A 25,405-nucleotide genomic window follows, 5' to 3' on the forward strand; every position below is an offset into this window, starting at 1 on the left:
ACACACACACACACACACACACACACACACACACACACACACACACACACACACACACACACACACACACACACACACACACACACACACAGATGCTAACATGCTCTCAGCAACATCTGGGGTATTATTATAGGAGGATCCTTATTCTTGACATTGGCAGGATGGGTATTAAGCCCAGAATATCCACTCAACAAGATTCTAATGTAACAATATAGGAGCCAAGTCTGCCGTTGTTAGATTTAAATCTAATTCAGCACCCCAGAGTTGCAGCCAATTTTAAAGCTGAAGTCAAGGTCAAATAAGCTTCCTTAATTGTTTAACGCTATCAAGGCTTATACAAGGAATATTGGCATAGTGTGACAAATAAAAAAAACCTTCATGATGATGTTTTTCCTCTCAAAGTTGTAGATCTGTGTTTAGTTTTAAAAAAGCAAATGGTAACGACTGAAAGGGGAGTCACTGTGTCTTTCTGAATTTTGCCATCTGTTGTACAGAGTCAGGAGTGAACATGGATGCAGCCGCGGCTGCGATCATACAAACCTTCAGATCCCTGTGGACGATCCCATTAACATGGCAGTGATGGACACTCTCAAGAATCTGCTGTATGCAGTGGCTGAGAGTGAAAGTAATGAACAAGCACAGGATTGTGATGGAATAAATGGAAGGAGAGACAGAAAAGGAAAGGAAGAAAGGCAGAGAAGAGAATATGGAGGTAATTAATTAAGGGGAAGAAAAGAGGAAACAGTCCCATAACAATGTATCATATTAGGCTTCTCATGTGTGATGCTGCTTTCTTGATAGGTGACATTAAGTCACATGAAGGGAAGTCATTTTTTTTTCATTGTATTACACTAGAAAGACAAACCGAAGCTATACAGCACAGTGTCTATGACAAGAAAACACAGATACACACACACTACATTTCCCTTTCACTCTCTCTCTTGGGAAAAAGCCTTTCAACACAAAGCTGGCAGTGTAAGGTAGGCTGTGTATGATTAATGCCACAGGCTATATATCGTTAATCACCTTTATAAATAACTCTATGAGATGCCTCAGAGACAAGGCAGCTGTATTACACCTCTGAGGAGACCATGTGAAACACACAAATATACACCCATAACAGAGATACATAATGGCTTCTGTGCTCAGCATTGTGTGTGTGTGTGTGTGTGTGGTGTGTGTGTGTGTGTGTGTGTGTGTGTGTGTGTGTGTGTGTGTGTGTGTGTGTGTGTGTGTGTGTGTGTGTGTTACCTGGCATCAGCCTCACTGTAGTACTCCCTGGCTACGATGTCCTCGAACAGCTCTCCTCCTGTCACCCTGTGTAGAAAAATAAATCATAAAACATTATAGTGCACATGTTTCTGTATCGATGACGGAAACAATCATGCATTGTTTTCAACTGCACTCAATCATACACACAGCCTCATGTATTTACAGTATAAACATCCTTACACACACCAGTTATTACATCCATAAACAGTTAGGCAAGATAAAGCCCGGTATTAATATTTCACATACGTGCATGTGGGTATGTGTTTGTGTGTGTGTGTGTGTGTGTGTGTGTGTGTGTGTGTGTGTGTGTGTGTGTGTGTGTTTGTGTGTTTGTGTGTTTGTGTATCTTAATAAGGTTTTTAATAGGCAGCCAAACATTATGCCGAGATTAGCTGGTAATTGGTGTAATGTTACTGGTGTGTAGCTGACTAAGCTAACTAAGTGACAAAACGTTAGTAAAAGAGGTATTGTTAGCAAATATGAAACATGGTTCACACGTCTGAACTGACACCTAATTTACAACTTAATTATTTTTACTGATAATGTAGACCTGTGATACTTTAAGTTACATTTGGCTTAAACAACATGATACAACTTAAATTACAAAGCATTATGTTAATAATGTCAGACTGAATGACTACGCTAACTTAGCACATTGGTTAGGTTGGCTCAATAGGATACAGTATCCCACCCTCTCTAAACCGCAGATTTTTTCATCCATGTAAAAATAAAACAAAGCAACAGTACGTTACATGTAATACACCAGTTGGTCCCCTAAAACTTTTATATTTGGTAGTTAAGTTACAGCTTGTGATGCTGAAGTGACTTCTTGTTAACTTAGCTGGTTGCTTTATAGAGGACAGAGTTAGGCTACCTGTTTCTTACATTCCTTCATTTTTATGGTGCAACCTGGTTCAGTAAATCACCTATCTGTCTGAACTCCCAGAGATGTGGACTTGAACTTGAAGTGATTCAAGTCAGTGTTTTGATGATTTGTAACTTGACTTGGCTTGACAGAAGATAAATGACTTGGCGAGACACGATGACTCAAATTACTTGTCTGTGTTAATTTTATGTTTTCAGTTTCAAAATTAAAAATGTCATATTACAATTGTGTGTAAGATTACCCGGTGTCTGTGAACAGATACAATCTACTCTCTCTCACAACTCTGTAGCTAGCTAACATTAGCCTGATATCAATTGATATCACTAATCAACCCAATCACCGAAATAACTGACTTGACTTGGGACTTGACTTGCCTTAACTAAGGCCTCAACCTGACTTGACATAATCTGTGAATTTGACTTGACTTGCCCAATAAAAAAAATACTCGGGACTTGGACCAAATTACTTGAATCACACTGCTACCTAGGAACAAGACAAACTTAGATTTACGGAAAATGGCTCTAACCCAATTCAACTTCATAGAACAAGGATATTAAATTTAAACATAAGTTAGAAGGGAAAGTAAAACAAGACAAAATATGTGAAATTAGAAGTATGGTGACAGTTGACAGGGAATGTGTGTGAGAGAGTCCTAGTAGTTACTCACAGATCAAAAACCAGATAGTGGAAACCCTCTTCAGATATGCTGTCATGGAGTCGTACTGTCGAGAAAATTCAACAAACACAAACACAAGACAGAAAAGGAAAAGAGACAGAAGAAAGTGCCAAAATGAAACAGATATCAGACAATACCTCAATACAAATACTCATTATTTACACCTTCCTTTGTGCTTATGTGGATTAGAAAAAAAGATTAAATGAATTCCTACTTGTGTAAAATCTATGATCAAACATGTTTATGCTGACTGTCTTGGATTTAAAGACAATGAGTTAATGTTTTTCTTTAAATCCAATCAAACTAGGGCTGGGTGATATAATATGTATTATCAAAATAATATAACAATGTCTATTGTATGTATTTTTCTATATCATTTCTATCATGATTACATTCTGATTCTTGTATGTTATTTTTCGCACTAAGGTTCTTAATAAAATGAGCAAATACACACAACGCACTTTTCATTTGACAAGTAATTCATTCACAAAGGAGTATACCAAAATTGTTAATAGCTTTACCATGTGGTTATTACATAAGGACTATTTATTTATTGAATTACCAGAAAACATGCTATAACGTGACATTGTTATCAAGATATGAAAAATCAAAATCTCTAAAATATATTGGAAAGAAGATTTTAGCCATATCGCCCAGCCCTAATTAAAACATTTAATATGGGGAAATAAATATTCGGACTGGCTTCCACTTTGGTCCTTGATCCTTGCAGCTGTGCTGTTTTAATCTGAGGTATTAACATACACAGGATTTAGTATTGACATTATGAAGTCAATAATTCCCTCAAAGCCCACTGAGCATTTGGCTCCTGATCCTGAATTGTCCTATATAGTTTATTTTCTTTTTTTCTAGGTAATTTAATTAATTTATTCTTTTTTTTTTTAATATTTCCAAGCCAGGTAGTCAAAATATTCAAGGTGTACCCAAACTTTATAAGAGAAGAATTAATCTTTGAAATCTGACTGGAAGGGCAGCTGTGGTGGAGAACAGATTTAAGAAATTTGAAAAAGTTAAAGCGAAGAAAAGAGAGAATGTGAGCGGATGAGTGTGAAAAGAACAAAAGAGAAGAAACTGGTTCTGTCAGAGGTATAATGAGGAGGAAAGAGTGTAAAAGGTCAGTGGTTTAGAGAGAGGGCGTAGCACCCCTGTGTCTTTCTAATGATTCAGCTGGAAGAGCACATGGATTCATCAACGTTAGATACCTGTACACTGACACACACACACACACACTTCTCTCCCTCAAAACTGTGTCTAGAAGATGAATAGCCATAGCAGGATACACCAGAGACCTGAACAAAATATGTGTGCTTTTGTTTGGATCAGCGTCTGTTCTTGTGTGTGCGTATTTTAAGATCGAGGACTCGCAGCTCACCGATGTTGGGGTGCTTCAGTAAACGACAAATCCTCGCCTCTCTCTCCAGCTTTTGATGATCTAAAAGTAAAACAGAGGAAATACAAACACAGAGAGAAACAGAGACATGTTATTTTTATTTGCTCTTCATTATTCCCTGCTATGATTGGCTTTCTGAATCATCGAACATGAAGTTGGCTGCAAGTTAGTTTTGACTAAGTGGAGGACACAGCGCAGTGTTTGGGCATCATTGTCAGCTTCAGTGTGTGTTTGTGTACTTCACATTCACTCTTGTTCTTGTGTATGTATGTGTATGTGTATGTGTAAAATTTGTGTAGGTCCTGTTCTTTATCTTATCAGAACTGAAATGCTTGAGAAAAATAATGTGACATGATATGTGTTGGTTATGTGCCACAAACAGGAAGGCATCAGTGGACAGCACACAGTGGATTCATATTGACCTCCAGCGTCAGGCTTAATATGAGCTCTACGTTCCATCTGCTGCCCTGTGATCAAAATAAACTTGCAAATTGTATTTTACAGCTCATAAGGCCTAACTCAAATCGAAATAAAGTAATTCTTACCTAAATATATTTAAGATCATTAGGTTTTTCATGCTCTTAACGTAATGTACTTGTTCACATACATCACACTGGACTAGGGCGTGTAATGAAATTCTCAGGAAAAATCACAGGCATTGAATTGTGGGAAGGGAGATCCTATAGAACACACCTATACATCTCCTCATCACTCATCAATAGGTGACGCCAAAGAGAACGAATGGAGGACTTTGAGATTGTGACTTTATATACTGTATATTCTGCTTATTTCACTCTATATTACATGCATGCTTAACAGTCAAACGAGGGTTATTGTAACAAGGGTTATTGTACTCCTTCCATGTGACTACAGCCATCAGAGAGAATCTCACATCTCTCTCCTCTGTGAGACCAAACTGACTTTATCTGACTTTGTGAAACAAAAAGTGACTCTTAACTCTCCCTATCAGAAGACACCAAAGTCCAGTGACTCTGATTTGGAACAACTGAGTAAGAGCAGCAGTCGTTATAATGAGTGTTGCAGCACAGCGTTGAGGCGACCCATTTCAGCTTTGCCTTGGGACATACTGTAGAGTGCAAGAGAGAGAGAGAGAGAGAGAAAGTGAGAGAGGGAAAGAAGAGCAGCGGGTTCAACTTTTTTTTGCCAAATAAAATAGGACGCCTATTTTTCACTCTCATCCGTGTCTCCTTCCTCTGCTCTTCTTGATGCTATGGAAACTGTGGACTCAGAGGCAAGACCAACAAAGAACACCAGGCAGTGTGTTCCCATTATAGACACAGGTATCTCTTTGTTTGTGTCGGTGTAATGCATCTATAGGAAGCGACAGGCAGAGACACAGACAAACTGGGGGCTGTTATATACTTAAAACAAAATGGAATCCAGTGTGTTCTCATATGCTCTGTTAAAAAAAACAGTACAGTACACTATGTTCACTGTGACTGAAAGACTGTTCATCGACACCAGAGGGTGAGGTTTATCAGCCACAGTGGAAGAGATGAAGCCAGAATAAAATCCCAACAGTGAAATGCAAAACAAATATGGGATGATGTGTGGCTGCACTACAGTTAAAGCTAAAAATACAGGGGGGAGAAGAAGATTCAAAACCTGCCCTGGTACAGAAAATAAAAGTAGATGTCCACTCCCTTAAGCCTGGACAAAGAGGTAGATGTCAGTTTCATGATCTACTAAAATGAGTCAAGTCAATTTATTTATATAGCCCAATGTCACAAATCACATGCTTTCCTCAAGAGGCTTTACAATCTGTGCGGCACATGACAGAACCATCTACTTAAGTTAGAGAGGTGACAGAGGTGTAAATAAACAGCAGATAAACTGAAACTGTGAGCAGACTGGGGTGGGTGTGTGTGTGTGTGTGTTGGGGGGGGGGGGGGGTGAATAAAGACTGTAAAGACTTCTGACAAGTGGCATGGACAGACACGGCTGCAACAAACGCCAGTGCTGCTCATTGTGTTATTGCAAGTCTGCCATATTGCCTGTAAGAACACGCCAATTTAGATTTTTTTTCTTTGTAGTATACTGCCAGTTTTATAGACGAGCACAACAGCAGAGAGGAAGACAGACATCCTGACAGGAAAACAGAAACACAATCAGCTTAGCCATTATTTCATGATTAGATAGATAATACACATAACACATACATACTATTACAACATACTGTATATTAAGCCCCCAATAATTAGTCACAATATTCTCTTATTGTATGTAAACAATCCGATACCCTGTGTTCATTTTAAACTTCCTCACTGACTTATATAATGGCCCCACTTCATAGTTCATCATGATCATCAACACTTTACAACAAATTACTAAAGAGCTTACAGTGTTCTACTGAAATTAGACTGGTCCGCATTTTGCGCCCCCAGCCCTTCTCCTACATACTGTAAAATACATCTACTAAAAATATGATTTATGTTTTCACTTTGTGTTTTTTGTAAAAAAGTTAAAGAAATATAGAAAGTCTTCCAAAATGTTGCATTCATTGGTACACCTATACAGCAAGAGAATTGATGTACTCAGGGATAGTCTTAGGAATGCCGTGTATGCAGCCGACCCGACGATGCAGAAATTGGTCATAAAAAAAAGAAGCAAAACATTTGGGAAAAATTGAGAGAGTGTTATCTGGAAAGTAGTAACTTAATTTGATATATAATATTATGAACATCTTTTTCATCATCATTTTCAGTTAATCCCTTTAATATCATCAGTCATCATTGACACATGTGCCAATTTAAACATTTCAAGTATAAACTGCTAATACAAGGGCTTTCATCTGCATCGAGGAGCCATTAGTCTGAATCACTGAGTGTAGTATAAAGCCTGCCACTGCCTATTTAAGCTGGCATTTTCCTCCCCTTAAGCTATCTCCTCAATTTTGCAAGGGCACCGTTGCTGCATCCGGAGCTTACAACTGTCCAAGACGATTGTGAATGCTTGAAAAAAATACAAACAAGCCAGAATGTTTTCCCCCTGAATGTTAACTTGTGCAGCAGTGCTGTGGGCCATAGGCTCAATCACCATTGTTTTACATCATTTGGCGATATACAGTGACTAACAGACATTTATTTTAATGAAAATCTTTCATTATTATTCATTTATCATTTATAATGTTAGTATTTGTGCCTTTTTAGGCCTACAGGAGAAGAACTTTAAAGCAATTAAAACACCATGCCAAGTGGTCATGTTAGGTTGATTGTATTTTTTTCTGTGCTGTACACTGTAAATATCTGTCATATAACAGCCTCACTTCCTCTCGCCATCATTTTCCACCTCCACTTTTCTTTCACTCTGTCTCTACACGCTCTCCCTCCTCCACAGGTAGTCCACCTCCCAGCCGACTGGACATCTGTTGTCTAGCAACTCCTGCACCAATCAGAGCGTCAGGCCTCTCCTCTCCTCTGCAGTGGAACCAGCCTTGCATGCAAATGGCCGACATAGAAAGTTCACACGCAACTATCAAACTATAGAGAGGAAAGCCCAAATAACTAATTCTGTACTAAAAGGTATGTCATTTGAATTCATCTCCTCTGGAATATCAAAGAATTTAACCCATAGCACACAGAGCATTATTCTGAAAGCAGCACTTAGTACAATTTAATATCTGTTTATTTATTGTAATATATAATGTTATCACATATTTTCCTCCTATCGTGCAGCCCTAGTCCTCTGTTAGAGAGCTACTGTCAAACAGAACAGTAGTATAACAACTACAGACACTATCTTAAATGAATTCAAATAATAATAACAAATTAATAAAATTGCACAATATTGGTAACATATCAGTTACTTTGTGAATATTTTAATGCAGTGTGGTTGAGGTCTGCTCAAGTTTTAGCACTATTCATAACGAGGAGGGCACTGAGTTACTCCTGTCCTTTCTATACGTAGTTTGTACATTGCCCTGTGCAAAGGATGTGAGGATATACAAGTCTGGATTAAAGCACAGCATTGCTTAAAAGTGTGAGTAGAGGTTTATTTTTCTGTATGTTAGCCTGTCAAAGCATTTTTATTCTTTTAATGGGCTAGAAAATCACATTGTGCACCTTCCCCTGAACCAACTTCTGCTGCTCTGAAATGTGCCTCACTTTCAAAATGCCTCAAACGGACAACAATGAGTTCTGACTTAATACTTTACAATACTCCAATGTACCTGTGTGTGTGTGTGTGTGTGTGTGTGTGTGTGTGTGTGTGTGTGTGTGTGTGTGTGTGTGTGTGTGTGTGTGTGTGTGTGTGTGTGTGTGTGTGTGTGTGTGTGTGTGTGTTTGAGCCCTACTGGTGAGAGGCTTTTGCTAGTTATAACTGACAGCAGCATTTCTGCATAATGTTAGGCCAACGTAATTGTGCAGACAAATGTGGCAGACAAATGTGTAGCCAGTCCACTCAGCTGTTATCATTCAGACCTGATCTAAACTGCATATCTGTATGTCTGTATGTTACTCTAACTTTGCAGCCCTTTGAGTCCGCCTACTCCCTAGTTGTGCGATTCTTCTGGCATAATGACGCCAAACGGCAGTTTCTCGCCGGAAAAGACTAGAGACTAGACAATGAGCTGCTTAAACTTGTGCTTATATCATTGGCTCTGCTGTAGCTCCTCCATCGCCGTGGTCACTACCATACAGTCTATGATCGCAACTGTTAAGGCTGTAAAACGGTGGATAAATTGTTAATTACAATAGGGTGTCTTGTTGTAAATGTTAAGTCAACTGCTCTACGCTGTGGTTGAATCCAGTATTTCAGTCACATACTGCAGACAGGGGACTCTAGTACCCTTGAGATATGATTGGCCACCCCGGTAAGAGATCCACAGGACTGCTGGCGATCAGTCTTGAGATTACTGTCAATAAGGGGCTGACAGAAGGAATCCATTGGCACCAACCATATTGTGGCAAGGAAAACAATTTGCCTGGCCATTTTCGAAGGGGTTCCTTAACTTCCAACCTTAAGATATCTGAATGAAAATGGGTTCTATGGGTACCTCAGAAATGTCCACTTTATGCTATTACCATGAAGTTTGGAGCAAAAACTACAATATCACTAATAACATGATTTCTGCACAATTTTGGGCCCCTTCAATCAAACAAATTCAACATGTCAAAGCCTCATCAATAACTGAATGAAACACTTTTTGATGAGGGTTTAACGAGTTGGGATGTTTTTGTCTGTTTAGCTGCTTTTATTCCCAGAAACTGTTCTTTTTTGTTGTTTTTTTTACAATATTTGTGCTTTTGAACAAGCCTGAAGAGTGTATGATGCAGTATAGGCTTGGAGTGTTGTTGGTCTTGTTTGTTTATGTAATCTCAAATATATCTCAAAAAACTATTGTGTTTATATTTTGCTATGTTATAGATGCAGCATATTTAAAGGACACATTCTGGTGAACACACAGCTCTCTTTTGATCTTAAATGTGGACTGAACAGGGCGGTGCAAGGAAGCTGTGTTCTGTGTCTCTGTCAGCTGCTTTGCTGTCTGTAAGACACTGACCTCTTGCATTTGTCATGTCATAAACCAACTGTCTAAAACAATCTATTTACGGACCAGTTGTCATTTACATGTTGGTTAGTTGACAGCAAAGCTGACATTAAGTGGAAAGTGGAGCTTCCTATATGTCTTCCTTAAGTCTCTTGGAGAAGGAGAGCTACAGCTTTGTGATTAAACGACTTGACCGCAACACTCAAGACACTAAAGAATTACCTTTGAGTCTACCGACATTAACTTTAAACAAGAGCTACTCAAATGCTTTAGAGACAATCCTTTTATGTGACTTTTCATAGTAAAGCTTCAAGGCTCACAGAAATGTTATTGGCAAAGTAACCAAGTCCCTAACTGCCATGACCACATTACTTTGAATTGATTCATTTTCCACGCTTTTTAAATCATGCTTCCATCCTGGATTGTCCTGCTGCAAAACCTTTCTTTTGATCTACATGTAAAACCTGAAAAATTGCTGTTAGCTAATGTAGTATAATTAACTGTTTTTTGTGGTCTGACTTTCTTTTCAATGCACTTTGCAGGCAAGAAGATATATTCCCTTATCCAGATTCAGGTACCTCTTTGCTTACAGAGTTTAGACCTCTATTTCCCTCTCTCCAGTGCTGCTTGTTGCTCTTTCGGTCCATTTCTGATGTGTCTGCAACCGCACTGCAGCAGAGTGTACTCCACTGTGTGTTTTCTTTTCCTTTTGTAGTTTAAGTTTAATTCTACCAGATTTAAGGACAGACAGAGAAGACACAGACAGACATAGAAAGTGAGAGGAAAAAGAAGGAAGACACACGTACAGAAATAGAGACAGATAAAACACCTGACAGAGAAAGGCAGTCAAACACATAAAAAAAGAGAGGAGAGAGACAAAGGGCGCACTCACACTGTCTATCCATACCGTGCCCCGTGCTTTAGGGTACTTGAGCCCCCCTCCCTCTCCCCCCGCGCCCCAGGCCCGTTTGTACTCACACTGCCTGGGCCTCGCGCGAATGCTTGTTGCCTGCCTAAACGTCATCACAGCGTAACACGTCACGCGTAACACGCATTGATGGACTTCATCGCGATGCATCGCTTTATTTACAAATCTTTCCATAGACCTTGGAGTTTTTGTGCATCTTGTCCAACTGTTTTTGAATATTTTCCTCTGACCAAATCTGCAGTAAACACTCCACCTCCACATCACACCAACGTCATTGTTTTAAATGTCCGCGCATGGTCGGTCTTTTTTTTGTCCGAACAGGCGCACATAAAATGATGTCAGAACCGGCGTAGGCCTTGTGCTCGTGCTCGTCAAATTTATGGACAAATATATTATTGGGTTACTCATACCTCAACTACTTCCAGACATGACATTTAGACCTACAGTGAATTTCTTTACTTTCGACTTTGCTGCTAAATCGCAGGTTAATTAAGTGGCTTGTAATGGCAGTGTGACCTGTATGCTACAGAGCGACTTCACACAGAGAGGAACACTTCTTTACATCTAATGTAAAGAGAAAGAGAGTAACACTGCAGGGAAGATTAACGGAAAGGTACAACTTTTTTTACCTTTTGCATCAGATGCAAACTAGAAAGGCGACAAAATAACCACAGCATTTTGTTGTCGTATTATGTTAATGCATGTGATTTTGCCAACAATAATCCCTAAGTGCAATATCATAGTCTTTCACTATGTGTTTATCATGCAAGTTGACATTGCAATGAGGATACAAAAGAAAATATGTTGTGCAGCCCTACAATACACATATTGTGTAGAAAAAAAACATTTGCTGCTCAAAACTAGCTTGTACTGTTTGTTGACCAAATTAAGTGTTCTATCAGGAAGTTGATACAGAACGTATTAGTAAAATGTACACCAACTGGTGCAGAAACAGTCTGCAGTTGTACTTGAAGCATGACACGTCAAGTATATTAATATTTATACAAAACCAAGATCTTTCACTCACCTAAATCTAACCACAGACAGGACTCGTGTGATCTGGTCTCTGGTCAGTATAGTATAGCCTACATACTAGCGGACAGCAATTATACTATACTACTACACTATTTTGATCTCTTTTTTATTTTAAAACAGATTGAGGTGTTAATATTGCGAAAGTATCAAAATGCTCAATCCTAAGAGAAATACACACAGCCCGTTTTCAGAAACTTTGCCTTTAAACGAGCTGTCAAGAATCTATACACTTGTGATGTCACAACTAGAGCTGCAGCTATCAAATCTTTTTGTAATCAAGTATTCTACCGATCATTCCACCGATTATTTGAGTAATCGGATAAAAACAAGATTATAATTTTGCGTAAAAACGTATTATAATTTGGGCTATTTTGAAAAAAAACATATTAGTGTAAGTATTGATAGTAAAGTATGAACCTGAAATTAAGCAGGATATGAGGCCTTTAATACCTTTGGATATCTTAACTGTTGAACTGAAAATGAGCAGTAAGAAAACATCCTCCGGGAACTTATGATGGGCATACTTCAATGATGCTATTTAACCAATCAATAATTTAATCGATAATGAAAATAAACCCAAGTTTAAGTCGTAACTCCAACGTGCACACACAAATGGACCCATCCCTCATACACACACACACACACACACACACACACACACACACACACACACACACACACACACCACAACAGGGTGCTGGAACTGCTCTGCACCCGTTTAATTAAGAGTTTTAATTAAAAAGATGTAGTGGGGTGAATGTAACATCCTCTGTGGACAGTGGCTAAGTAGTCCTTATCCATATGGTTCCATTCTACCCCCCCGCAGAACCCGAGGTTCTAATGAAACCATCCAGGACGCTGAGACACTGTCACCCTCTGCTGATTCCCAACATAGGAAGAATTATGAGACTGATAACTCCCTTGCTTTCTCTTCTGAGGAGAAACAAAAGGTGGCTGGTGTCAGAGATAAAACTGCCCTTGGAGTATTGCTGGGAGCTCATAGCGTACACTAATGTCTGCCTTTATCTTATCCAGCGTAATACAGCCATGCGCACATTTAACTAATGTAAAAGTGGTTTAATCAGAAGGTTGTGGTCAGGACACATACTGAGAATGAGAGAAACACAGTCACATTTATAAACACATATATTATTGACTGAGAAAGTTACAATTTAAATGCAATGTACAGTAAATTCCTATATTATGATATGGGCTGCATCAGTCATGTAAGTGTATGGTGCTGCTCAAGAATACTGACAGCATCAAGGTATCAAAATACTGTTCCCATAATAACATTACAAGCTGTTTTTCAGGGTAATATAATTTCTGCTGCAATAAAAGCATGGGTGTAGTCTGAAAATGTCCCTTCACTGATTAACAAAGATAATAGGACAGATCACTAACTATAGCTCCCTGGTTACCACAGGAGCTGGCATAGCAACCATCAAAGGTTTCTCATGTAACTTTCCGTGCGAACTTATAAACATACAATTCAAGACACAAGAACACATCATTGTTGCTCTTAATACTTAGGGGGAAATTCCAAATTTTCTACATCTACTGGGAATTTCATCCTGCATTTATCCCCAATGCCTTTCTGAACTTTCCCTCCACCAAAGGTGGGGGAAAGCAATAATGTAATGACAGCAGGATGGGGTTTTTTTTCAGCTACACTGCATTCCACGCCTACTGCTGCAACTGCTTGTCAGGGAAATTGGAATCTCTGCTTCTTCTGCTTTTGATTTAGGTCTGCAAGATTTTAGAACATCAGTGCAAGATGGGACTTGTGGATTAGTACTGACAACCAACTCAGATATTTACAGTTAGGGCTTGGCGATATGGAGAAAATCAAATATCACAATATTTTTTACCAATGCCTCAATATTGTAGGGTTTACTGTTAGTGAGTCATCAATGATGTGGATATAATGACTAAAGTGGACAAAGGGAAATAATAGAACAACTAGAAGAGTCTGTTAAGTTCAGTAAATTACATCACTTTACTGTAATGAAGCCTTTGAAATATGGTATTAATATAATATTCATATATTGTCTAGACATCATTTTCAGTTAATGTTTTAGAAATGGAAAATTTGCATCTCCATCTGTTTGAATTATAAATGAAATAGAAACACAAGGCACATTGTTGTTAAGTGTTTTGATGTGGAATTTACTTTAATGCCCCCCTAAGTGCTCATACTCCATTCTTGATATGGTTCCGGAAAAAAATTATGTAATTATTATATGTGGCCTCTGTCTAGTCAATATGAATTTGAAGCACATGAGGAGGGAGACCAGACTTAAGCAATACACTGCCAGGGATTGAGGCAGGAAGAAGAGGAGGGAGGACAGAGAGGAGAGATCGTTCGGGGGAAGGGGTAAATCAAACTGATAAAAAAACAGAGGTTGGAAAGGACAGAAAGAGAAAGGAAAAGACAGAAGAAGATGCAGTACTCTTTGCAGTACTCACTTTCTACAGAGTCCTTTGCCCTTGTTTGTCATATACTGTACGTTCATATCAGGCTGGAAAAGCAGTCGTTTTTATAATGAAATCCTGACATTTTAAAAATGTAAGAGCTGCGATTTTGATTATAGCTTACATTATTTACGAAAGTTTGAAGGCCCTGGCGTTTAGTAATTTGGCAGTCAAAACTCTCATCAGAAAAAAAAAACTATAGAAGGGATTTACCCCCTACTTCTTCTGCCCTTGCTCAGATCACGCGCATCTCTGAACTTGGCCTTAATGTGATCTCAACTGCATACCTGTAACGTTTTGTGACTATTTTTTACAGTTGCAACACTATAAATCCGGCTGCAGACAGACAGACAAACAAACATACTGTACAAACACCTGGCAAAATACTCAAAACCACCTCTGTAGTACTTACAGTACACCACTACAGTAGGTGTCTCCAGGACCACAATTGCCATGATGACCAACACACATACGAATGGTTTAAACAATTTCAGCGCTGCATCGCTGTTACAGTTGGTGAAATTCAGTAATATGGATCACTATACTCAAGAGCTTTCAGGCACATCTAATGGCCTTTGTAAGGGAGTGGAAGTCACTCAGTTGTCATCATGTAACCTAATCACTTGGCAACTTGTTCGTTGAGCTCTATCTTCTGATGAAGGCCATGAGATCTGACTAAAAGCTCCAAAAAATGTAAGTAGACTTGTAATTAGCTATTTTTTTTATAAACCTTTAACAATGTCAGACAAAATGAAATATCTTACTAAATTTGAGATAATATCATTTTAAGTCATTGCAAGTTTAACTCTTGCAATAATGGTTGGAAAAAAACACAAGAGAGATTCCCTACCGTCTTTACCCTAAAATGTTCCAACTACACAAACAAACATACAAATAGATGCACACAAACACCCATGTTACAGTTTCACTCCCAGTCTCATGCATTTTAAGTCTGGTTGGCTAGACAGGTGAGCATCGAATGAAACCAAAAACCTAGCTCATTTCAAAAGATGTGTTACTTTTGATACTGTGTGTGTGAGAGAGAGATAGAGACACAGAGTGAGAATGACCAACATTTATTTTTAGCACCCAGTGAGTCATGTGATCCCCTCCTCCTTCCCACTGATTCCTCCTTCCTCTGCCTCCCTCCTATCTCTGTGTAGCACATCTTCTCTCTCCTTCCCTTTAAAGTGAGTTGAAACAGAGTCACAGTGACACTGGAGGAACACAGCAATAAAAACCTTAAGAGAGGAAAGGAGGGAAGACAAATCTTAATCATACCTAACTACACAAAGAATGTATTCCGGTATCACACCAAAGCTTGAAATACATACGTTGGTCCACACCGATAAGCGTGATACTGAGCTGGAAGAATGATATGCAAAAAGAGAACATACACTATGTATACACATAAATATGCACATATATTTTTTGTAAATATATACACACTGGAGATCAAAATCAGAGAATGAATTAAAAATACTTGATTGATTCTGAAATAGGTTATTTTTACTGTTCAGAATTTGATAGAATATCTGATGTTGCTATACCATCTTCTTGCAGTCTCTTGGTTTCTTAGACATTACTTTGTCGCCTAGGGTTTTCCAGAGATTCTCTATGGGGTTTAGATCTGGACTCTGGGCTGGTCATTTCATTGTTTAAATATTCTTAGCTTCAAGGAACTGCATAACCCGTTTTGCAGTGTGACAGGGGACATTGTCTTGCATGAAAATTGTAGCTGATTGGGAGACAATTGCACTGAAGGTATTGCATGTTGCCGAAGAAGGTTCACATAAACATTTGCATTCACCCTGCCATTTAGCTGTACAAGAGGACCAACTCCTGCTGCAGAAAACATCCCACAAACAACGACACTTCCTCCTCCAAATTTAACTGACTTCTTTATACACTTTGGGTTCAGTCTTTCCCCAGTCCTACACCGAACATTATGTTTCCCATCAGACACAAATTAATTTGGGTTCGAATCCGAGCTGGGCCCTTCTGTGTGGAGTTTGCATGTTCTCCCCATGTGTGTGCTGGTTCTCTGCATGTGTGTCTGCAAAGACATGCACGTGTTAGGTTAATTGATGACTCTAAATTGCCCATAAGTGTGATGTGCCCTGCAATAGACTGGCGTCCTGTCCAGGGTTTACCCCACCTCACGCCCAATGTGCTGGGATCGGCTCCAACCATGCAAGTGGTTTAAGATGATGGATGGATGGATGGATGCTAGTACAGCAGTAGTAGAGCCACATTGGATATTCTATCAAACTTGGAACAATAAAGACTAAAAACATCTCAGAATAAATCGAGTATTACATTTTGATCTACAGTGTATAGCAGAAGGGTGAGTTACATGAAGACAGCAACAAAAAGGTCTAATGGAGAGACAATGAGATTCGGGGAGTTCGGTCGGTAAGGACCGAAATCATCAAATAAATTCAAGGAGCAGGAAGAGACTTGTTTTTTTATGACCAAATTACAAACCGCAATCATGACTGCAGTGTAATCCATGTCATGTGCTGTCTCCCGCATGCTCTACCCAGACACCCCCTCGCCTGAACCAAACAGAATATTACAGTTAGTGAGAACACGTCTTAAACGGACAACCTCCTGTTGTGTGCTATATGTGTGATTCATCAGGCATTGTGCTGAGTTCATATGAGAAAACGGCTTATGAAGGAGGGTCATTTACAGAACGGTGGATTGGAACATCATCAAACCAGCTGCAACAATAATGCAGTATCTGCAGAAGTGATGGGACTTTTACCAACATGGTACACTTCCAATTAATCAAGGGCATGAATTCAAATAAGAAACAAATTTGAGAAAGAGGATCTCTGTATCAAAAACCTATTACTAAATCTATCTGATTCCTCCCTCCTCGCAAATGTAGCCCTATTTCTTTTCACTATCTGCATATCACTCCCACAATGCAATGCAATAGTTACACTGTGAGACAAGCAGGCCTTATTATTATTTTAAACATCTTTATTGCAATGGATTCTAACCTTCCCAACTGTTAAGACAAGCTGAAAGGGCCACATAGTGGGCAATGTGGCTAGTGCAGAGATACACAAACAAGAGCAATCATGTGCACAAACACAAAAAAAAGATGAGGGATTACAGACACACACAAACATGAGCGCATGAACACTTGCATAGACAAATACAAACACACACACACACAAACAGCACATCACAAGCAAATACAAAGTGACAAAAGATAGCAGACAGAGTCAGAGTGACAGGACACTGACGCATGCATGAAGGGAGAGGACAAATATTCGACTGCTGTGAGGGATACAGCATGGCACACATGCACGCACGCACACACGCAAGCACACACACACACACGCACACACACATGTTGACTTTCCATTCTCTCTTTCTTTCACTGATTATCCATCTCTCTCCCTCTGTTTCCTATCCTTTTCTTGCCCTCTATCTCTCCACTGCTTCCTCTCATTCACTGGCTCATCTGCTGCTCTTAATGAAACGCTGCATAATCAGGATAGCAGATTGCAGGACTGTGACTGGTCCTATAGACACACCACACGTGTGCATGGAACTAGGAACACCAATCACGCACACACACACACACACACACTCACACACACACACACACACACACACACACACACACACACACACACACACACACACACACAGAGTGCCTTGATCTGCCTGCTTTCCAGCCTCCAATCCTTTCCTAAACCCTTTTCAATTTTATATACTCACACATTCACATGCACTTGCATAGGCAAACACACAAACACACACACACAAACACACACACACACACACACACACAAACACGCACACACACACACACACACACGCGTGCGCGTGCACACACGCGCACACACACACACACACGCGTGCACACACGCGCACACACACACACACACACACACACACACAAACACACACACACACACACACACACACACACACACACACACACACACAAACACTCACAGCTGTGGAGTGGGGTTGGGGGGAGGTCATGATCCTGCCAGAGAGAAGGGAATCAGAGTTGCAATTCTAGGGCTTATCGCGGAAAGAGGGTAAGACCATATCTGACACGCCAGCATGCCCGGTATGTAAACCTCTATGCACAGACATGCACACAGATGAAAAAGTGAGAGAAAGAAAGAGTGTGTGTGAGTGTTTGTGCACACCAGCAGATCCTCATGTATATGAGGTGAGATAACCCTTTGCAGTATTTTTGGAAAATCTGTCCCAGCATGCAAGTGGTGAGACACTGATCTGTCTGCCAAGGTGTCTATTACCAACACCACACTCAGCGAGCGGCAGGGTCAACACGGGCAGAAGAGAGACATGAAGAGGGAGAGAACGAAGGATCCATAAGGGATGACGAGGGAAAGCAGAAAGAAAAGAGAAGCAGCATGAAGGCAGCAAAGAAAAGAAGAGATAAGAAACGAAGCGATGGAGGAGTGAAGACGGGGATAGATGGTGAGGCAGTAGAGGAGAAAATATGCAGGAAGGAGGGGTGGTGGGTAGAAGTGCCTGGTGAGAAATATGACAGTGTCTTGTTAACCAAAAAGAGAGAGAGAACAGATATAAAAAGAGAAAAAGAAAATGGTAAATAGGGAAGAAGAGTTAATGCAAAAAAACAGAGAACATGGAGAACAAGGATGCTGAGGAGGAGGCACTGCTGGAAGGTAAAATACTGCAAAGAAGTGGAGGGAGTTTCTTGTTATTGCACGCACACTACACAACACTGGAAAGATTTGCATTATCACAATAAAACTATAGACAGTGGCCGAACAAGTGCACAATGACATCCAAGGCCTTTCATAGTACATTATTAGAAATTATATTTTAGTTAGATGGCTTCGCTCACATCTCCAGAGGCCTGACTGCTTGTGTGGTATGACAGCAGTCGTCACAGACAAGCAAGCTTTGACAAAACACACCATTTCTGAAGAGAAGGAGGCACAGCAAAAGCGCAACACATCATTGGATAGTAATCACAAATATGCTGTTGGTGGTCCCTGGGTCACGTGTGTGCTTGTGCGTGCACATTATGTGTGAGCGTGTGTGCGATTATGTGTGTGTGTCCCAAGCCCAAGGCAACTGGGCCAGCGGCTACAATTACAGTGACGGATGTGAAAGAACTGGGTCGGCTTCGCAAGAGATCTGCCCCTGGGACAACAAGACCAGCCAGAGCCCTGAATCAATACAGAAGACATGCGCACACACGTACACACACACACACACATCATACACACACACACACACACACTCACAAGGTTGTATGGAACAAACATTTACATAGAAACCAAAGGACAAATATGAATAACACAAAAGGAAGGAGGAATGTACCATACAGCACAACAAGTGCAAGCGGGCAAACACAGCTACAGCATTTACTTCTTATATCTGCTGTTTTCTTTTGCGCAAAAACAGAAAACTTAACCATCCAAAACCCAGATAAGTCTCTGCCCCTGTGTGTCTCACTCACTGACTTTCACTCTCACACACATAAATGTGTTCCCTCTCAGAGCCCCAAAGCCTGTTTTGGGGGCAGCAATGTTCACAGCTCACCCACACAGAACTCAGACACTTTGGGGCATCTCTTTCTGCTTCTGTTTCTGCTTCCGTTTCTGCTTCGGTTTTCCTATGTTGTCCGTTGTTTGTTTACGTACATGTTTGTGTTTCCTACCTCTGGCAGAAAGCTTCTTGGTGTTGATGATTTTTGCAGCATATTCCTGTCCAGAGGAGATCTTCACACACCTCCTGACCACAGAGAATGCGCCCCTGAAAGGAACACACAGAAATACTTAAAGAGGACATATTGTGTTCATTTTCAGGTGTATACTTAGTATTACCATACTATTTTGGATTTCTTCTTGAACATGCTTACATGGTTTAATGTTCAGAAAACGCATTATTTTTCTCATACTGTCTGTCTGAATATAGCTGTATTCACTCTCTGTCTGAAACGCTCCGTTTAAGCGCCTGTCTCTTTGAGCCCCTCCCCCAAAAAAACCCAGTCTGCTCTGATTGGTCAGCCTTTTCCAGTCTTTTACATCTGTAATCTCGGCATCTCTGCACCGCCATTGCAGCTGGGGAATGACTTTAAGAGCACTGTAGTGGCACTTTCTACCGATATATATAATATAGTTGTGACATAACAATCACATGGAAGTCCTGACAGCTTGTTTAAAGGCATAGTTTTCTGACCTGCTTTATAGTAAAAAAAAAAATAATGATGTGAAAATCTCACTTTATACTTTTTACTTTTTACACTTTTTAATTATGTCTTTTAAAAAAAGCTCAAAGTAACAATATACTGTATAAGGTGAGATCCATACAAACCAATTAACAGTCAGAGGGATGTCTCAATACAGAGGCTTAGAAAATATGAGATAAGTATGAAACACCTTACTTAGGCTTGAGTGAGTCTAAAAAAAGGAACCAGATACCAAACTGATTTGGAGGAGAGACTATTTCAGTCTAAGCTTGGCAGGAACTAAGCTTGTCTGGGGGGATATGTTTCCATAGTAACTTAGGTCAAATGTATTGCAACCTGCAGGATTTGCTGTAAATAAGCTAAATTTACTGAAATAAACCTTATTCAATCTCGGAACAAATAAGCTATCCAGGCCAAGACTTCCTTCTCCGAACGAGTCAGATTAGCAACTTCAGATGTGAGAATGGAGTTTTAGTTGAGAGATGAACTCTCTATAAACAGATACCTGCATATGAATGCCGATAAATAAAAACATCAACAGATTATCCGCATGCAAACAAAGCTTGCTTAAACGTCCTGGTCAATACTACTTGGTCTCCAAACCAGAACACTTCTGCCACCCAAATCTTGTCCCGTTGCCGTTTTACTTCATGAAACAGACCTCAGATCAGGTAAAACCAACCATGGCTGAGCCAAAATTTATGTTTTACAGTCTCATTTCAACATTAAATTGCACAAAAGCATGGATGCAACATTTTTGCAGCTACTCTCACGAACACACTCACACCATCATACCTAAAGTACACACTGTCCTCATCACTACACGAGACCATCAGCACCAACCAACGTGCCTACCAGCCTTCTAATGCTTAAGCCGTGTGTTGTTCTGGTGTTTCAGGCACATGTATGAAGATCAAAAACTAGGTCAGCTATATTTGAGGGAGGAGAAGAACAAAGTGCTGCATCTCTCATCTCTAAATGCAGCCATGGAGACGTCCGCTTTAGCTCTGCACGCCTCTTTGGTATTCAACCTCTATGCACACCTTGTCTTTCAAATAAAATCTGTTCTCCTCCTGTTCAGTTCCAGCCAACATAAGAGATATCACAAATAGTTACACACGCTTGGATACAGACACTAGAGAGAATACTCATTACCTCAGATGAACCATGTTCTTTCACTTACTGTACGTCTAATATCTGACAACTGTGGTGTGATGTTTCTGTACAATGTTATATTATTTTGTTAAATCATTATAATGATATGAGAAATAAGCTTTGTGCCCATATAGTCACTGCTGAGTATATAGCATTATGTATACCATAAACATGTTATCTAATATCCTCTGGAGAGAGCAGCTTGCCACTAAATCTTATCTCTAATTTATAGAGGATTTGGTAAAGGAAATGATCATAACATAAAATGTTATATAAGAATTTTACTTGACTATCGTGCATAGTTGGGTAGCATGACACCGTGAGAGGCATATGCTAACTGGGTCTGTACAGTGCAACGTGGTAGAATGCATAGTAGCTGCACAGTAATATTATCTGTTCTTCTGTATTTGAAAGTAAAGAAAATACAAGCTAACTGAACCAAGATTCAAGGTTAGCAGCCAAACCATCTAAGATGACGATGTGTCTGTATTTTTTCGAGTTCTCAGACTAATAGGGTTAAAAAAATGTATGGAAAATATGGTACATGACTAGCTTATTTATTTATTTAGTAGTATTTGTATTTTTTCTATTTTTTTTAGCAGGGACTACAGATGCAAATTAGCATCTTTGCTATAATCCGGCACTTTTACAGAGATATGTTGTTATCGTTGTTCATTAATGTGCACTGTCCCTAACAAATAAAGTATTGATTGATCTGATTATGTAACCCATTTGTGCCTATTCATTATATCTAGTATGAAGGAAAAATGCCACAACATATGTTCTGATTGGTCTTAAAGTTGCTCTCCATAAGATTAGAGATACCTTGTTTCTAGCTGCCTCTGTGGTGGTTATATGTAATTGCAGACAAATTCTTTCAGAGCCTCCATAATGTCACGTTCATGGGCACTATGTGTGTTGTCTTTTTTTTTTTTTTTTTGCTCTTTTGTAAACTTTATTGAAACACAGTCATCTCTCTACTTCCAGTCTGTCCCATATGTGTTACCCTCTTAAATCCACACACACACACACACACACACACACACACACACACACACACACACACACACACACACACGTTCCTATAACATGTCTGCCCTTACTACAAGCCTGACTTAGAAGTTGTAATTTCTGATTACAAGTTAACGCAGCACAGCCGTTGGTGACGATCTGGACCAACAGACCAATCGCTGTCAGCAGCATCACTAACATGGCGGCTTATTTACATCTAAGCCGAGAGTGTCGCCACAGACATGGATATTGGAATAGTCGGCAAAAAAGGCAAGTAGAAGTGCTTTCATTAGTGGGTCATATGATCAATCACCATTGTATTAACTTACTCTTTGATAGTGACTTAAAAGACAATTAAATAGATGAAAATATTAGGGAGTACAACTTTAAGTCTTAGAACTTTGTACGGACGTACTTTGTGCAAGTCTCTAAGAGTACAACTTCTGTATAACATGTTTTTTTGCACTGCATATGTGTGCATATCTTTGATATTCAACTTGCTATAAGCTGATAGATGCCAAATACTCGTGCTCCTTTCTTGGAAACAGCCATTTTCTTATTATTTAATATTCAGTCTTTTGGCACTTGAGACTACTGTTTTTCCCCTGTAAAAGATAATAGAACTAGAAATATAATTTCTTTAGATTTGTGCTTTGGAAAACCCAGAAAACACTTTTTTACCAAAGTAAATTCCAAATTTCAGTTGCGGGTACAAACATATTTGTGCAGGGTCGCAAAGACAGGGTTGAAGTTACCAAAGCTCGCATAAACTCACAAACAAATAAATAATATCGACTAAATATCACCAATTCAAGGACATTTTTTTCAAACTTTTTACATAAGTTTATTTATTATACCGATGGTTTTGCATGTCTTGGTCCAATCACGTAAATCACAGCTCACCATTTTGCAAACTATGCGGCTATGTTTTAGGAATTTGAATTTAATTTCACTGAAAATCCAATTAATTTCTGTACAGTATTCAAATCTATTTGCAGACTCCTTAAACACTAGTAATATAACGTTTACTTGTCAGTAATAATGTCAGTAGTGTACACAAAGGGTAACACAGTGCAGTCTTGCACTTAACTACATAAGCACTCAAAAGTAATGTAATACTGAACAAATGCAGATTTGATCTTCCCTGCGATAAATTAGTGTGCTGCTCACAGTAAATGGTTCAGGTGAGTTGAAAAGTAATATAAAAAGCAATATGGCTGCATTATTAATGGACACAGTACAGGATCATAAATGAGGCTGGGGCTATAGAGGAGATTTCTTATTCCTCACCGGAAACACAGGTCTTCCATCAGAAGTTAAGGAGAGACCCACAAACAGTAACAATGCTTTGGTCAACATCTGGGAGTATATTTCTATCTCTACATCTGGGGCTTTATACCGACTATGGGGAGCTGGGCAGACTGCAGGTCATGGCCACGCACACGCACACGCACACACACATACACACTCTCTCTCTCTCCCTCTCTCTCTCTCTCTCTCTCTCTCACACACACACACACATACACACGCGCGCGCGCGGGTACGTGGGTCTCTTGTCTCCCTCTTTCAAAGGTGAGGAATTCCCTGCCCGTGTCTGATAATTGACCGCAGCTCGGTGCTTGGCTGGAGAATCTGTCATCACCAACTACATGGTCTGCTGTCGCATTACCGTGTATATTTCTGTCACGCGGGGGGTGGGGGGTGGAGATGGAGGTAGAGAGGGAGGGGGTGGGTTACCAAATCTCACCATTTCACACACCCCGATGCATTTAACCCCGGTTCAGCTCCTTGCCCTCCTGTGGACACCCCAAAGGTCGAAATGCAACATCAGTGGCTGCACAGGATGGAGGCGAATGACGACAACCTCGGTTTCACATCTTTCGTAAACGCTAAACGTAAGCAGGGCTTCAAATGAGGGATTTAAACAAAAAGGATGCCACTGCACAGACCTGCATGATACGTGATAGTGTGTTTAGCCCCGTCCTCTTTCACAGGTTTCATGGCTACACCATATCAGCAGCGCGCACACGCACACGCTCATAGCCCACAAAAACGCACAGATACACAGACAGAGCCCGGAATTCGCGTCCCTAAGCCAAGCGGCCTATTACATAACAGGCTGACATTTCATACAGAGAGGATACCAGATGATTTTTAAAAAACATGCTTCCTTACTTCCCCAGCTCCTCGAACAGCTGATATTCGTCGGTAAATCTCGTGCAGATCGTTAACGCCATCCTGAAGGAAGTGCCAAGGGGTGAGCGGAGACGCGGATAAGGTGAACTCTCAAACAGTATCCACCACACTCAGTCGTCAACACCGCTCGGTTTTTGTTCTGGACCTGGAAGCCAAACTGAGGGATTCATGCACAGTTGAAGCGCATCGGTGGGAGCCCTGGTTGGGATGATTTCTGCGGCAAATAGCCTACACTGCCTGCGCGAGGGCTTCAATCCGGACGAGGGAGCTTCCGGCGTTGTCGTTTGCTGTTTCTGTATCGTCTTCACACGTAGCGGCTTGTCACAGTTCGTAGATGCAGCATTTTGTGTGCATTCCGTATCTGTGGTGTGTGTCCGTCCAGCACTTTGAGTGTCGTCTCTCTGCGCGCATCAGACGCCGCACTACCGCACCTACCCCCGGCTGTGTGCTCAGGCCCGCCCCTTTGCCTGCATCCTCACAAAGGCTAATAACAAACAAACAATAATAATATTATAATCATAGTAACAATACTATTGGTATTATTGTTAATAATATTACCAGGTACATGAGCATTTTAATGCAGCTACCTTTAATGTAGGTATGGATGACCAAACTGTTTATTTAAAATGAA

The 25,405-nt window shown here is 40.1% G+C and overlaps 1 protein-coding gene across 6 annotated transcripts in view; it reads right to left on the minus strand.

Annotated features, from left to right (window-relative positions):
- The window catches only part of camk2d2 (calcium/calmodulin-dependent protein kinase (CaM kinase) II delta 2), a gene marked incomplete at its 3' end in the record, with an annotated part of 39,160 nt that extends 13,996 nt beyond the window's left edge, over positions 1 to 25,164 (minus strand). For all 6 annotated transcript variants that reach the window (XM_083929189.1, XM_083929186.1, XM_083929187.1 and 3 more), the window contains exons 1-6: positions 24,754 to 25,164; positions 19,882 to 19,976; positions 4,225 to 4,284; positions 2,826 to 2,880; positions 1,252 to 1,317; positions 541 to 613 (exon numbers count right to left, since the gene is read on the minus strand). In XM_083929189.1, coding sequence (XP_083785315.1) covers positions 541 to 613; positions 1,252 to 1,317; positions 2,826 to 2,880; positions 4,225 to 4,284; positions 19,882 to 19,976; positions 24,754 to 24,815 — 411 coding nt within the window. In that variant the 5' untranslated portion in view covers positions 24,816 to 25,164. The remainder of the gene's footprint in view (positions 1 to 540; positions 614 to 1,251; positions 1,318 to 2,825; positions 2,881 to 4,224; positions 4,285 to 19,881; positions 19,977 to 24,753) is intronic.
- Between the last annotated feature and the right edge of the window lie 241 nt (positions 25,165 to 25,405).

Source organism: Echiichthys vipera (assembly GCF_963691815.1).
Source record: "Echiichthys vipera genome assembly, chromosome: 2".
In the NCBI taxonomy this organism is placed as follows: domain Eukaryota; kingdom Metazoa; phylum Chordata; class Actinopteri; order Perciformes; family Trachinidae; genus Echiichthys; species Echiichthys vipera.